We start from the raw sequence: 13,082 nt of genomic DNA, 5'->3' as shown, positions 1-13,082 counted from the left end.
GCTGCCATTGAACCCACCTCAGTTTAACTTGAACAACATTATTAAGAAAAAGGCTGAAACCTTCAGGGTGCATACTTGGCCCAGATCTCAGAGGTCGGAGGTTTGTGCACTCCCTACCATACAGGTCCACTCAGCCAATCCTTTAAACTGAACCAATCAATGACCAGTGGGAGTGGCTAAGTGTGATGATGTGTTTCCAAATGAAGTTCCAACCATGGCACAAGTGGTGGAGCTACTCAGAGGGTGACAGGCATGACAACAGCGGCAGCAAAATCAAAGAATTGAAGTCAGAGCAAGAGGAATGTGGACATTTACTGTGTTTACATGTTATGGAGGCAAAGACAAGGTGTTCTGACTGCCAACGGGACTCAGGAGCAGGCCAATATTATCAGCTTGCACCTTAGTGGTGAAGTAGGAAGTAGAATCCAAATTGATGCCAATTGATGCCAGTTTAGCCTGGCCATGGAGACACTAGTCTGGAACACCAAGTTCACTAACGTTTCCACCGCTTGGCCGACCGGGACATACTAGTCTGGAACACCAAGTTCACTAACGTTTCCATCGGTTGGCAGATTACCTGCCCAATCAGCAACGTGAGGAGATGACGCTGTAGTTTCCAATTCGGTAGTAGTGGTAGTAGTGGTAGTAGTGGTGGTAGCAATGCCTGCAAGCATCAAAAATTGCAGTCGGAAGAATGTGTACATTTATTTACGTCAAAGGCAGGGGGCATTCATTGTTTCCTGACTGCCAATGCTGTTTAAGTGTCAGTTTGTAATGTTTAGGCAAAGTAGGAAGTAACATTATGAATCCCTGAATAATGTGATTGGTTAGGCTGGACCAATGATTTCAAAGTTAGCGCCTGTTGTGATGAGTTTTGGAAAGGAATCCCAATGGTGAGTGACCAGACTAGGTTTTCCAGGCTAGGTTCAGTTAGCTTAACCTGAAGTCTAAACCGATTTGGATGCAGGGTCTTGAAACAATCTATACAAACATTCCCAAAGTGAATGGATGTGGTTATACCAGGCTAGCCTGCAACTAGAGTGCATCCTTAAAGGTTCCCTTACAACTAGAGTGCATCCTTAAAGGTTCCCTTACAACTAGAGTGCATCCTTAAAGGTTCCCTTACAACTAGAGTGCATCCTTAAATGTTCCCCTGCAACTAGAGTGCATCCTTAAAGGTTCCCTTACAACTAGAGTGCATCCTTAAATGTTCCCCTGCAACTAGAGTGCATCCTTAAAGGTTCCCCTGCAACTAGAGTGCATCCTTAAAGGTTCCCCTGCAACTAGAGTGCATCCTTAAAGGTTCCCCTGCATATTCTCTCTCAGCCCCTTCTCCCCTCCCCCCGCTCCGTCTCATCACCATGTTAAAGGAACCGTATGTAAGAAATGCATTTCAATTAATCATAAAATGGCCCTGGTATGTCATTAGACATTAAGAAATCATGTTCATTTCAAATACTTATATCACTGACAACAGTAGTCCAGCCAGGATATTGTCATTTAAAAAGTGAAGTTTCAGCCCTCAACTGATGTTGATGTTGTGTTTTGTCATGTCATGTTGTGTTTTGGCCTGATGCGCCACCCTCCACCTATCTACTAATCACGAAGTCAGTAGTGTTTCGGCCTCTGGGTTGGCAACCTCGAGTCAGGGGAGAGAGGGAGGGGATACACCGCTCTACAGTAATTTGAAAGTGATTGCAGTACCAATTTTGGCCACAATCTTACATATGGTTCCTTCAAAGCATGTCTGCATTTTAGCGTGCTAGCATGAGAGTAGCATTATAGACTTATAAACTTGCACACCTGCATCTATCACGTAACAATACAACAAGTCAACATAAGTCTTTTTTGTTATACCAATGCTAATTGCTAAGTAGCAGTCAGCTTAATGACATTACAATGTATTTAGCGGTAGAGTTTATGCAATGTTTCTCACTTTTTCACACACAGCTTAATGACATTACAATGTATTTAGCGGTAGAGTTTATGCAATATATAAAAATATGTTCCTCACTTTCTCACTAACATTAGCCCTACTGTGCGGTTCAGCTGCTGCTCTGTGTGTGTGTGTTTGTGTGTGTGTGTGTGTGTGTGTGTTAAGGCTCTCTGCTTTGAATGCTAACGTTAGTGCTAATGTGTATGGGTGTCACGATTCTCCAAATCCTCGATTCAATTTAATTTTCGATTTTAAAGTCACGATTTTCAATCTTTTTTTTAATATTACTATTAATGCATTCCTTATATGTTATTGACTTTTTTGGCCTTTTCTGTTTTAGGGGGCTTTTATTTTGAAACCGCTTTTTAAACCGCGAGGTTGTAATGTAAACTGAACAAACATTAGGCTAAACAGAGACGTGAACATACTGTAGTGAAATGAAACAACACAGAATGATAATTTGATTGTTTCAGCACATTCCGAAGAGACCCAAGGTTAGTGTTCACGGAATATGTACTTATCAATATGCATTTTAAGCCTTAAAGTAATTTTGGACTGTAACTAGATCATCTGTTCACTTGCTAAGTTGAGTAGGCTAAGTTAGTGTTAATTAACGTGAATGAACGACAAAATACTTCCACACCGGTGATTTCAGAGTAGCAAGGGGGACTATGATGGTTGATGTGTATATTTTAACTGATTTGATTGCGGTAGGTTGATGTGTATATTATAACTGGCTGATTTCGGTAGGTTGATGTGTATATTTTAACTGGCTGCAGCCTAAAACTAGAGGAGTTGACGCCGCAGTTCAGCACGTACGTGTGTGTGTGTGCGTCTTGGCGTACATGCTGGACGTGACATTGGTGGTGTGGCTACATCGTCGATTCTACTTTTGAGTACGAAGTTCGAGATTGAGATGTAATTTCGATAGATTTCGATATAAAATCGAAATCGTGACACCCCTACTAATGTGTGTGATGCAGCTGCTCTCTGTGTGTGTGTGTGTGTGTGTGTGTGTGTGTGTGTGTGTGTGTGTGTGTGTGTGTGTGTGTGTGTGTGTGTGTGTGTGTGTGTGTGTGTGTGTGTGTGTGTGTTAAGGCTTTCTGCCTTGAATGCTAACGTGAGCTTTAATGTGCCCACTGCAGCTGCTGGACCTGATGCACACACTGCACACGCGCGCTGCCAGCATCTACAGCTCCTGGGCCGAGGAACAGCGCCACCTGGAGGCAGCCGGCAGGAAGATCGAGGCAGACTCCCACACACTCTGGAGCAGCTGCTGGTGTCCTCTGTTGCAAGGTGGGACACACACACACACACACACACACACTTATGCAGACAGATAGACACATAATACACACATATGCCTATACCCACCCATGCACACATACAGACACAATACAAACACACACTCATGGGCACACACTCACAGGCACATATATGCACACACCAGGGGTGGACAGTAACTACAATGACTTGATTACTTCAGGGTGATTTACGAGTATCTGTACTTTACATGAGTATTAATATTTTTAGAAACTTGTGACTTTTACTCCATTACATTTGAAAGGCAAATACTGTACTTTTGACTCCACTACAATTGAAATATGAGCATGTAGTACTCATTACATTACATTACATTACATTACATTACATTTGGCTGACGCTTTTTAACCAAAGCGACTAACAACATGGTAAACAGTAAGTTTTTAGAACAATTCTCACAATTTTAGGACAGTTTAAAAAAAACATTAGAGTACAGTAAGAATAAGTGCGTCGGTGAGTGCTGTTTTTAACAGTTACTTGTCAGTTTAAAACGGCTGGTGAGTGCTAGGATCAGTAAGACTTGTTGTAAGTGTTGCTATGAGAGTAGATGTTCTCTAAAGAGCTGGGTCTTCAGGAGTTTTTTGAAAGTGGAAAAGGATGTCCCTGCCCTTGTAGGAACTGGCAGTGTGTTCCACCAACGAGGAACAACAGATGAGAAAAGTTTGGATTGGCTTGAGCGTACCGGTGGTAGAGCTAGACGTCGTTCGTCAGAGGAGCGCAGCGGTCTGGAGGTAGTGTAAGTCTGTATGAGGGCATTCAAGTAGGTGGGAGCAGAACCGGAGACTACTTTGTAGGCAAGCGTTAGAGACTTGAATTTGATGCGGGCCGCCATAGGTAGCCAGTGTAGCTGGATGAGCAGCGGGGTAACATGTGCCCTTTTGGGTTGGTTGTAGACCAGGCGCGCCGCCGCGTTCTGGATCATCTGAAGTGGTTTCACTGCGCAGGCTGGGAGACCTGTCAGGAGGGCATTGCAGTAGTCGAGTCGTGAGATGACTATTGCCTGAACCAGAAGTTGGGTAGCATCTTCAGTCAAGTAAGTCCTGATTTTCCGTATGTTGTAGAGTGCAAAACGGCATGACCGGGCGACTGAGGCAACATGATCTGAGAAGTTTAGTTGGTTGTCAAGAACAACTCCTAGATTTCTTGCAGTCCTGGTCGGTGAAACAGACAGGGAGTCAAATTTGATGTTGATGTCGTGGTGTATGGTAGGTTTAGCTGGGATGACCAGCAGTTCAGTCTTTGAGAGGTTCAGCTGGAGGTGGTGTGCCTTCATCCATGTAGCTATGTCTGAAAGGCAATCCGAGATCCGTGCTGAAACCAGGGGGTCGTCAGGTGGAAAGGACAGATAGAGCTGTGTGTCGTCTGCATAGCAGTGGTATGAGAAGCCGTGCGAACGGATAATCTGTCCCAAGGAGGTGGTGTAGATAGCAAAGAGGAGGGGGCCCAGCACTGAGCCCTGGGGGACCCCTGTGGTGAGATGGTGAGGTGCGGATAGCTGACCAAGCCATGATACGTTAAACGAGCGTCCTGTGAGGTAGGATTCAAACCAGGAGAGAGCAGAACCGGAGATTCCCATGTCAGCGAGTATAGAGAGAAGGATATGGTGATTAACCGTGTCAAAGGCAGCCGATAAGTCAAGCAGAATGAGTACTGATGACCGAGCGGTCGCCCTGGCTTCTTTTAAGGCTTCTGTTACAGACAGCAGAGCCGTTTCGGTAGAGTGGCCGCTTTTGAACCCAGACTGATTTGGATCCAGAAGGTTGTTCTGTGAAAGGAAGTCAGAGACCTGTTTGGAGACTGCTCGTTCAATGCCTTTGGATAGGAAAGGCAGTAGTGAGACAGGGCGGTAGTTCTCGACTTGAGCAGGGTTGAGAGAAGCTTTCTTAAGTAATGGTGTTACCCGGGCCATTTTGAACGCTGTTGGAAATGTGCCGGAGGTTAGCGAGGCATTGATCACATGTGTGATAGCTGGAGCGATGGTCGGGCTGATGGACTGAAGTAGGCTCGTAGGTATAGGGTCCAGCGAGCATGTGGTAGGACGGCTGCATGTCAGGAGTCTGGACACTTCACTCTCGGAGAGAGGCATGAATGCTGAAAAAGATGTTCTCGTTGATGTACTCGTTACTCGTAAGCACATTTGAAGTGATTATTTAAATGCGATAATGCAATAGACCCATTTTTTCAATAGTTCAATTTGAACTTGGCTGTGGTAATGATAGTGACAGCAGATTCCTCATCAGAACATTCTCCGTGATCATGGTGAATGTGGAATGAAATTACAGATCACCTGTCATTCACCATATACATCTAGCTAGATTTTGACATCATTAAATGGTAAATAAACTACTCATAATTCAGTTATACTGTTTTGTATTCAGTGGTGAAAATGTTTTAGATTTTTGAACAGAGAATGAATAACAATTTAAAGTGAAGAATTATTGCATCATTGCAATAATTGCATAGTTGCAAAATTACGAAAGTAAGCAAAATATTTATGCTGGATGCAAGAAAGTAAATGTCTCTTCAAGCCCTTATGACCAACCAAAGGATGTACATGCTATTGTTGACACAATAAACATTACATTACAACACATTAAATGAACAAAATACTTAAGCAAGTATTTCTGTACTTCATCTCAAGTAAAATTTCGACATAGCAACTTTCCCTTGTATTGGAGTAATATTTGACAAGGCGCATCTATATTTGTATTGGAGTAATATTCATCTATACTTGTATTGGAGTAATATTTGACAAGGCGCGTCTATACTTGTATTGGAGTAATATTTGACAAGGCGCGTCTATACTTGTATTGGAGTAATATTTGACAAGGCGCGTCTATACTTGTATTGGAGTAATATTTGACAAGGCGCGTCTATACTTGTATTGGAGTAATATTTGACAAGGCGCATCTATACTTTGACTTGAGGCCACCTCTGGCACACACTCACACACATGCATACACAACCATGAACATTCCAAAGCACAGACAAACACACACACACTCAAATTAATATGCACAGGCATGCATGAAGGAGGGCAGGCACACTCTCACTCTCAAACACACATACACACACACACACACACACACACACACACACACACACACACACATACACACATATATACACACACACACACACACACACACACACACACACACACACACACACACACACACACACACACACACTCATTGACTTTCTCTCCCCTCAGGTATGGCGTGGCTGTGTGTTGATGCGAGGCGGCAGGTGCGCATGCAGGCCCTGACCTACCTGCAGAGGGCGCTGTTGGTGCACGATCTGCAGACACTAGATGCTGCTGAGTGGGAGTCCTGCTTTAACAAGGTGAAACACACACACACACACACACATACACACATACACACACACACACACACATACATGACGCACGCATACATCACACACACACACACACACACACACACACACACACACACACACACACACACACACACATACACACACACACACACACACACAAACTCACTGTAGGATACGCGTAATACACACTTAATGCTGCATAACACAGACTAGGATTACTACCTCAGGTGAGATACATACCCTTCAAACACCCTCTCATTTGTGTGTGTGTGTGTTTGCAGGTGCTGTTTCCCCTTTTGACCAAGCTGCTGGATAACATCAGTCCTGCTGACGTAGGGGGCATGGAGGAGACACGCATGAGGGCATGCACGCTACTCTCAAAGGTACACACACACTCTCACACACACACACACACACACACTCTCTCTCTCACTCACTCACTCACTCTCACACACACACACACACACACACTCTCTCTTTCTCACACACACACACATTCTCTTTTTCCCTCTCTTTCTCACTCAATCACTCACTCTCCCATTCTCTCTCACACACTCTCTCTCTCTCTCTCTCTCTCTTTCTCACACACACACACACACTCACTCTCTCTCTCTCGGTCTCTTTCTCACTCACTCACACACACACACACACATTTTAATGCTTTTATTTGGACCTTAACACAGGGGAAGATTCACAGTTCCATACATTGAAGGAAGTATGTTACACACTAAGGCAGGTCTGATCAAACACAGAATGCATTGTGCTATTTTCATTCTGAACTGCATGATTATGGGTAAACATGGCATCGTCGCTTCCAGATGGATAAACTACCTATTATTGCAGAAATGGAGCAGTACTTTGCAAGTTTTTTTGCAATTGGCTTGCTTAGTCCACACAGTTGCAGTCCGTGTAAGACAAGTTTGTGCACATGCCCAAGACTCCCAAAAACAAGAATGATAATTTTGCCTTGAAACCCCATATTTGTGATGTTGTCAGCAAGTGGCTGATATTTCAACAGCTTGGAGTTAAAACAAGTGTCCATGTGCAAATCAAAAGAACATCCTATTTCAACAATAGTCACATTCTTAGTATTCATCTATAATGGTGATATCTGGGGTATTTGGAATATTACAGAAAGTGATATTGTTGGTTTGTAGTTGGATGGGTACCACATATAACACACATAATGTCTGTCTTGGGTTCCTAATGTGTGCGTGTGTGCGTGTGCGTGCGTGTGTGTGTGTGTGTGTGTGCGTGTGTGCGTGTGCGTGCGTGTGTGTGTATGTGTGTGCGTGCGTGTGTGTGTATGTGTGTGTGTGTGTGTGTGCGTGGATGCGTGCGTGTGTGTATATGTGTGTGCGTGTGTGTGTGTGTGTGTGTGTATGTGTGCGTGTGTGTGTATGTGTGTGTGTGTGTGTGTGTGTGTGCGTGGATGCGTGCGTGTGTGTATATGTGTGTGCGTGTGTGTGTGTGTGTGTGCATGTGTGTGTGCGCATCCTCAGGTCTTCCTGCAGCATTTGTCTCCTCTGCTCTCCCTGCCCACCTTTGCTGCTTTGTGGCTCACCATCCTGGACTTCATGGACAAGTACATGCACGCCGGCTCCAGTGACCTGCTGGTGAGAAACACACACACACACACACACACAAGCTGAAGGATTGGATTGATTAGTGTGTGTGTGTGTGTGTGTGTGTGTGTGTGTGGTTTTATATTGCCTGTAGTTGTGTCGTGTTGGAGCTGGAGTCTCTGAAGAACATGGTGCTGGGTTGATGTGTTGTGTTGACTGTAGTTGTTGTTATTGTTGTTGTGTTGACTTAGTTGTTGTTGTTGTTGTGTTGACTGTAGTTGTTGTTATTGTTGTTGTGTTGACTTAGTTGTTATTGTTGTTGTCTTGACCATAGTTGTTGTTTTTGTCCTTGTGTTGACCGTAGTTGTTATTGTCGTTGTGTTGACTGTGGTGGTTGTTGTGTTGACTGTGGTTGTTGTTATTGTTGTCGTGTTGACTGTGGTTGTTGTTGTTGTCGTGTTGACTGTAGGTGTTGTTGTTGTGTTGACTGTAGTTGTTGTTATTGTTGTTGTTGTGTAGCTGGAGGCGATCCCTGAATCTCTGAAGAACATGCTGCTGGTAATGGACACAGCAGGCATCTTCCTGAGCTCCGATTCTCGCACCGGCTACTCGGCACTCTGGGAAATCACCTGGGAGCGCATCGACTGCTTCTTGCCACACCTCAGAGAGGAGCTTTTCAAGCAGGCTGTCATGCCCGGTAAGACACACACACACACACACACACACACACTGAGTGTGTGAAGTCTGATTCATATACACATGCACATACTGTACAAGTTCGAGTTTATTTTATCTGCATTATTATCCCTTGCTGAATTGTGATCAAATGTTGTGTGTGTGTGTGTGTGTGTGTGTGTGTGTGTGTGTGTGTGTGTGTGTGAGCAGAGCCTGTGCCCAGCGTGCCTGTAGAGCCCCCTCAGCCTCCAGCCCCTTCCCCTCCCCCCACTGAGCCCAAAGCCCCAAGCCGGCCAGCCTCCCCCCAGGACAACACAGCCCCACCTAGTGCCAATGGTGAGGACTGCAGTTATTTGCCTGTTTGGCAAATAAGCTTTTCATATCTCTTGTTATCACAGGCTGTCATAGCTAAAGCAACCGTAAACCAGCAGCAGGAATGAATGATGCTTCTCTACAGGGATTATTGGTGTTTGCTTAGCCTTGCTTAGTGTTTAATCCTGATCTTAGTGTTTAATCCTGATCTAGTGTTTAATCCTGATCTAGTGTTTAATCCTGATCTTAGTGTTTAATCCTGATCTTCTGTGTCCTTAGTGTTTAATCCTGATCTTAGTGTTTAATCCTAATCTTAGTCTTTAATCCTGATCTTAGTGTTTAATCCTGATCTTAGTCTTTAATCCTGATCTTCTGTGTGCTTAGTGTTTAATCCTGATCTTCTGTGTTTAATCCTGATCTTAGTGTTTAATCCTGATCTTCAGTGTTTAGTCCTCATCTTCTGTGTTTAATACTAATCTTAGTGTTTAATCTTGTGGGGTATAGTACGAAGCACGTTAGACATATCTAGGCTATTTAGACATATCGAGGCTTGACAAAGCCTTGACTCAGGGGTATACGTTAAGTGATACTACGATAGCAGTTATGTGATATATTAGTCAAACTAGGCTTTCAGCTCAGATCTGTGCGCGTTCTCGGTGTTGGTATGACTTTGGCCAATCGTGAAACGTGGAGACGCACAAGACTGCCTATATTAAAAAAACAACATTTATTTTACTTCCACATTTATGAGCGATAGTGTAATCTACACTGCGGTCATTTTTTGTGTCTAACCTATAAAATCAATTGTCATCAGTTGTTGTATGGTATGCACGTCCATAGTGGGATATTTGCACGCACAGCACTATTAAAGCACATTCGAGATCCAAAATGTTAGTAGAGGCGGAGCTCCACCTGTAAGATATATGACAGAATCCTACACGTGAGATAACTTTGTTTTTAAGACAATCCTGTTTAATCCTGATCTTCTGTGTTTAATCCTGGTCTTGTTTAGTGTTTAATCCTGATCTTCTGTGTTTAATCCTGATCTTGTTTAGTGTTTAATCCTGATCTTCTGTGTTTAATCCTGATCTTGCTTAGTGTTTAATCCTGATCTTCTGTGTTTAATCCTGATCTTGCTTAGTGTTTAATCCTGATCTTGCTTAGTGTTTAATCCTGATCTTCTGTGTTTAATCCTGATCTTGCTTAGTGTTTAATCCTGATCTTCTGTGTTTAATCCTGATCTTCTGTGTTGTCCTCAGGTACGGACAGATCGTCCCCAGTGCCCCCCTCCACCCCGCCCAGTGAAGATGTCCCCTCCAGAGTCGCCCCCGTCTCTCAGCCAATCACCGCTCATCCTGCAGCCTCTGGCCTCGCCCCTACAGGTCGGCGTGCCGCCCATGTCCCTGCCAATCATCTTAAATCCCGCCCTCATCGAGGCCACCTCCCCTGTTCCCCTTCTTTCCACTCAGCGAGCATCTGACCCCGCCGACCCCACCGAGGTCAAGTAATACCCCCCGCACCCCCAACTCCTCCACCCCCTTTTAACCCATACCATTAGTGCTGGACAGGAAATGACATAATCACTCAGAAGGAAATGACTTCACCAAGGGCCTGTGACAAAGAATGAAGCATAACTGGCAGCATGGTCACCATGTACAAAGCATACACACACACACACACACACACACACATACACACACAACAGTAAAAATGGTGGCCTACACACACACACACATTTATTTTTACAACAGCAGCAGTTCTGTAGCGTTGTCACGTGTAGCTATAGTCAGACTGCGTCCTCCTGTGTTGGAGCCACCCTCTCAAACTGAGATATTTATTATTCTAATTATTATTACTAAGATTACTCTACTGAGCTAGAGGCTGGAGGGCCGCAGCGGTCTACACTAGGCCCGAGAGCACACAGAACCCACTGTTTGCATCCTCATCTATCTATCTAACCGACTGACCAACCGACTGCCCCTGAGCTCCACGTGCAGGGAGCTGCTCGCCAGCGCAGGTGTCCACGTTGAGCTGGAGTCTGAACAGCAGGGGGCGCCCCATCAGCTAAAATGGACAGGAGTCCGAGGAAACTCTCTATCTCACACACACACACACACACAGATCATTCTATTTTTTAATATAAAATGGGGGGGGGCTACCACATGAAATCCTTCAGGGAAATCCAAAGAGTTAATTATTATTCCACGGCTGAGTTGGGGACATCTTCCTGGACGTGACCCGTAGATCTGACCTGCTGATGGGTCCACCTGTCTGGGTAGAGCAGGCCCCCATGCTCCCGATCAGAGGCTACAGCACCTTCAGGCTGCTTGTGTCTCCACCCATGAGTCCAGACCATGGAGCTTCTATTATGATGCAGCGGCGTTCTAGAACATTCCTCCACTAGGGGGAGTGGGTAGTCACGATGGGAGGGGTTATGGGGTAGAAGAGGAGGTATCGCTAATAGCAGATCTAGCCTTTGAATTCCAGAGTCAGGGTTTTTTAATTTTATTATTGTCATTTTATTTTGAAATGATTTTCACGTCTTAAAGAGATTATTTAAAAGCAGTTGTGTTACGTGTGGTAGGAGTGACGGTATGGCATGTGGATGTGTTGCGTTGTGTGCAATAGGAGTGTTTGTATGGCATGTGGATGTGATGCGGTCTGCCATGGTACCCATCTGGTGCGTGAGCTCTGAGCCCGGTCACTTTAAACGCCGGAGGAGAGTGAGGACTCTCGGTCTTCCCCAGCCATCGGCACTGGACACGGCGGCTCCTGTCCTCACAGCATCACTAATGGCCGCTCAGCTAGAGGGTCCAGTCCTAGTGTTTTGCCAGTGAAGTAACGGTCACACATTGTTTGAGAGGGATCCTATCTAGTGTGCAGTGCAAGAGCACTTGGGAAGAGAGCTGTCTGGTACCCCAAACCTCCCTGTGCACCACAAACCTCCCCCCCACCTCCCTGTGCACCACAAACCTCCCCCCCACCTCCCTGTGGACCACAAACCTCCCCACCACCTCACCCGCTGGGGAGAGCCGCGTTTGTAAGGTGACTGGTGGCGGTCAGTGGGAATCGCTATATTAGAAAGGAAACTCTGTTAGGAGACCAGTTAGAGTCAGAACCTCCAGAGCTGCCCAGAGAGTCTCCCTCAATGTGGTCAGAGCCAACAGGACTCCACTCACCTGTAGCCTTACAGCAGTACGGCAGCCATCTCCCCAGCACACACACACACACACACACACACACAGCTTAACACTATGAAGGTGATGGCCCTCCTCTCTCTCTGTCTCTCACACACACTCACACACACCAACAGAGGGGGGCTGCTTATGGGATCCACACAGGGAGCACAAGGCCGGAGGGGCAGAACCGCGGTCCTGTGGTTCTCCTCCTCAGTTCCTCTGGGTCTCTCCTCAGTTCTAACGGAGCCCAGGGCCCGGAGGAGAAGGGGCAGAACCGCGGTCCTGTGGTTCTCCTCCTCAGTTCTGACGGTTCCCTCTGTGTGAGCTCAGTTCTGTATGTTCTACTGCATTCTTAGCTGAAATCAGGAACTAATTTTGAGCTGGAAATATTGTGTATATATAAATAAATGGCCATGTACTTTTTATTATGTAATAAATACAAGGTAAACATGTGTTTCTGATGCCTGGTTCATTCTACTGCAGTGAAAAAGCAGAACTGTCGCTTGATTTGGATTATGTTCTTGTAAATATGACTCCCCATCCCGCTCTACTCCAATGGTGCATTCAGGCCGCCTGGGAATATCAGGGACCGCCCACGTGATTACGTTTTTCCCACTGAGAGTGTTCATGTGCTTTGCCGTGGGAATGAGTGAACAACATGGATGCCACAGGTTAAAACATACGCTCTCTAACTGTATTTGCTTAAGAATATGGTGTAACGGCTCCCACACACAGCTGCGTTCCGTCAAC

The 13,082-nt window shown here is 45.3% G+C and overlaps 1 protein-coding gene across 1 annotated transcript in view; it reads left to right on the top strand.

Moving 5' to 3' along the window:
• gbf1 (golgi brefeldin A resistant guanine nucleotide exchange factor 1) overlaps nucleotides 1-12,784 on the top strand; it is a 103,713-nt gene extending 90,929 nt beyond the window's left edge. The window contains 8 exon segments of the mRNA XM_042066150.1: nucleotides 3,082-3,232; nucleotides 6,474-6,604; nucleotides 6,883-6,984; nucleotides 8,104-8,217; nucleotides 8,686-8,863; nucleotides 9,052-9,177; nucleotides 10,413-10,449; nucleotides 10,451-12,784. Coding sequence (XP_041922084.1) covers nucleotides 3,082-3,232; nucleotides 6,474-6,604; nucleotides 6,883-6,984; nucleotides 8,104-8,217; nucleotides 8,686-8,863; nucleotides 9,052-9,177; nucleotides 10,413-10,449; nucleotides 10,451-10,661 — 1,050 coding nt within the window. The 3' untranslated portion in view covers nucleotides 10,662-12,784.
• Nucleotides 12,785-13,082: the final 298 nt, after the last annotated feature.

Source organism: Alosa sapidissima, chromosome 16, assembly GCF_018492685.1.
Source record: "Alosa sapidissima isolate fAloSap1 chromosome 16, fAloSap1.pri, whole genome shotgun sequence".
In the NCBI taxonomy this organism is placed as follows: Eukaryota; Metazoa; Chordata; class Actinopteri; order Clupeiformes; family Clupeidae; genus Alosa; species Alosa sapidissima.
This window is presented reverse-complemented; position numbering and strand designations above follow the sequence as displayed.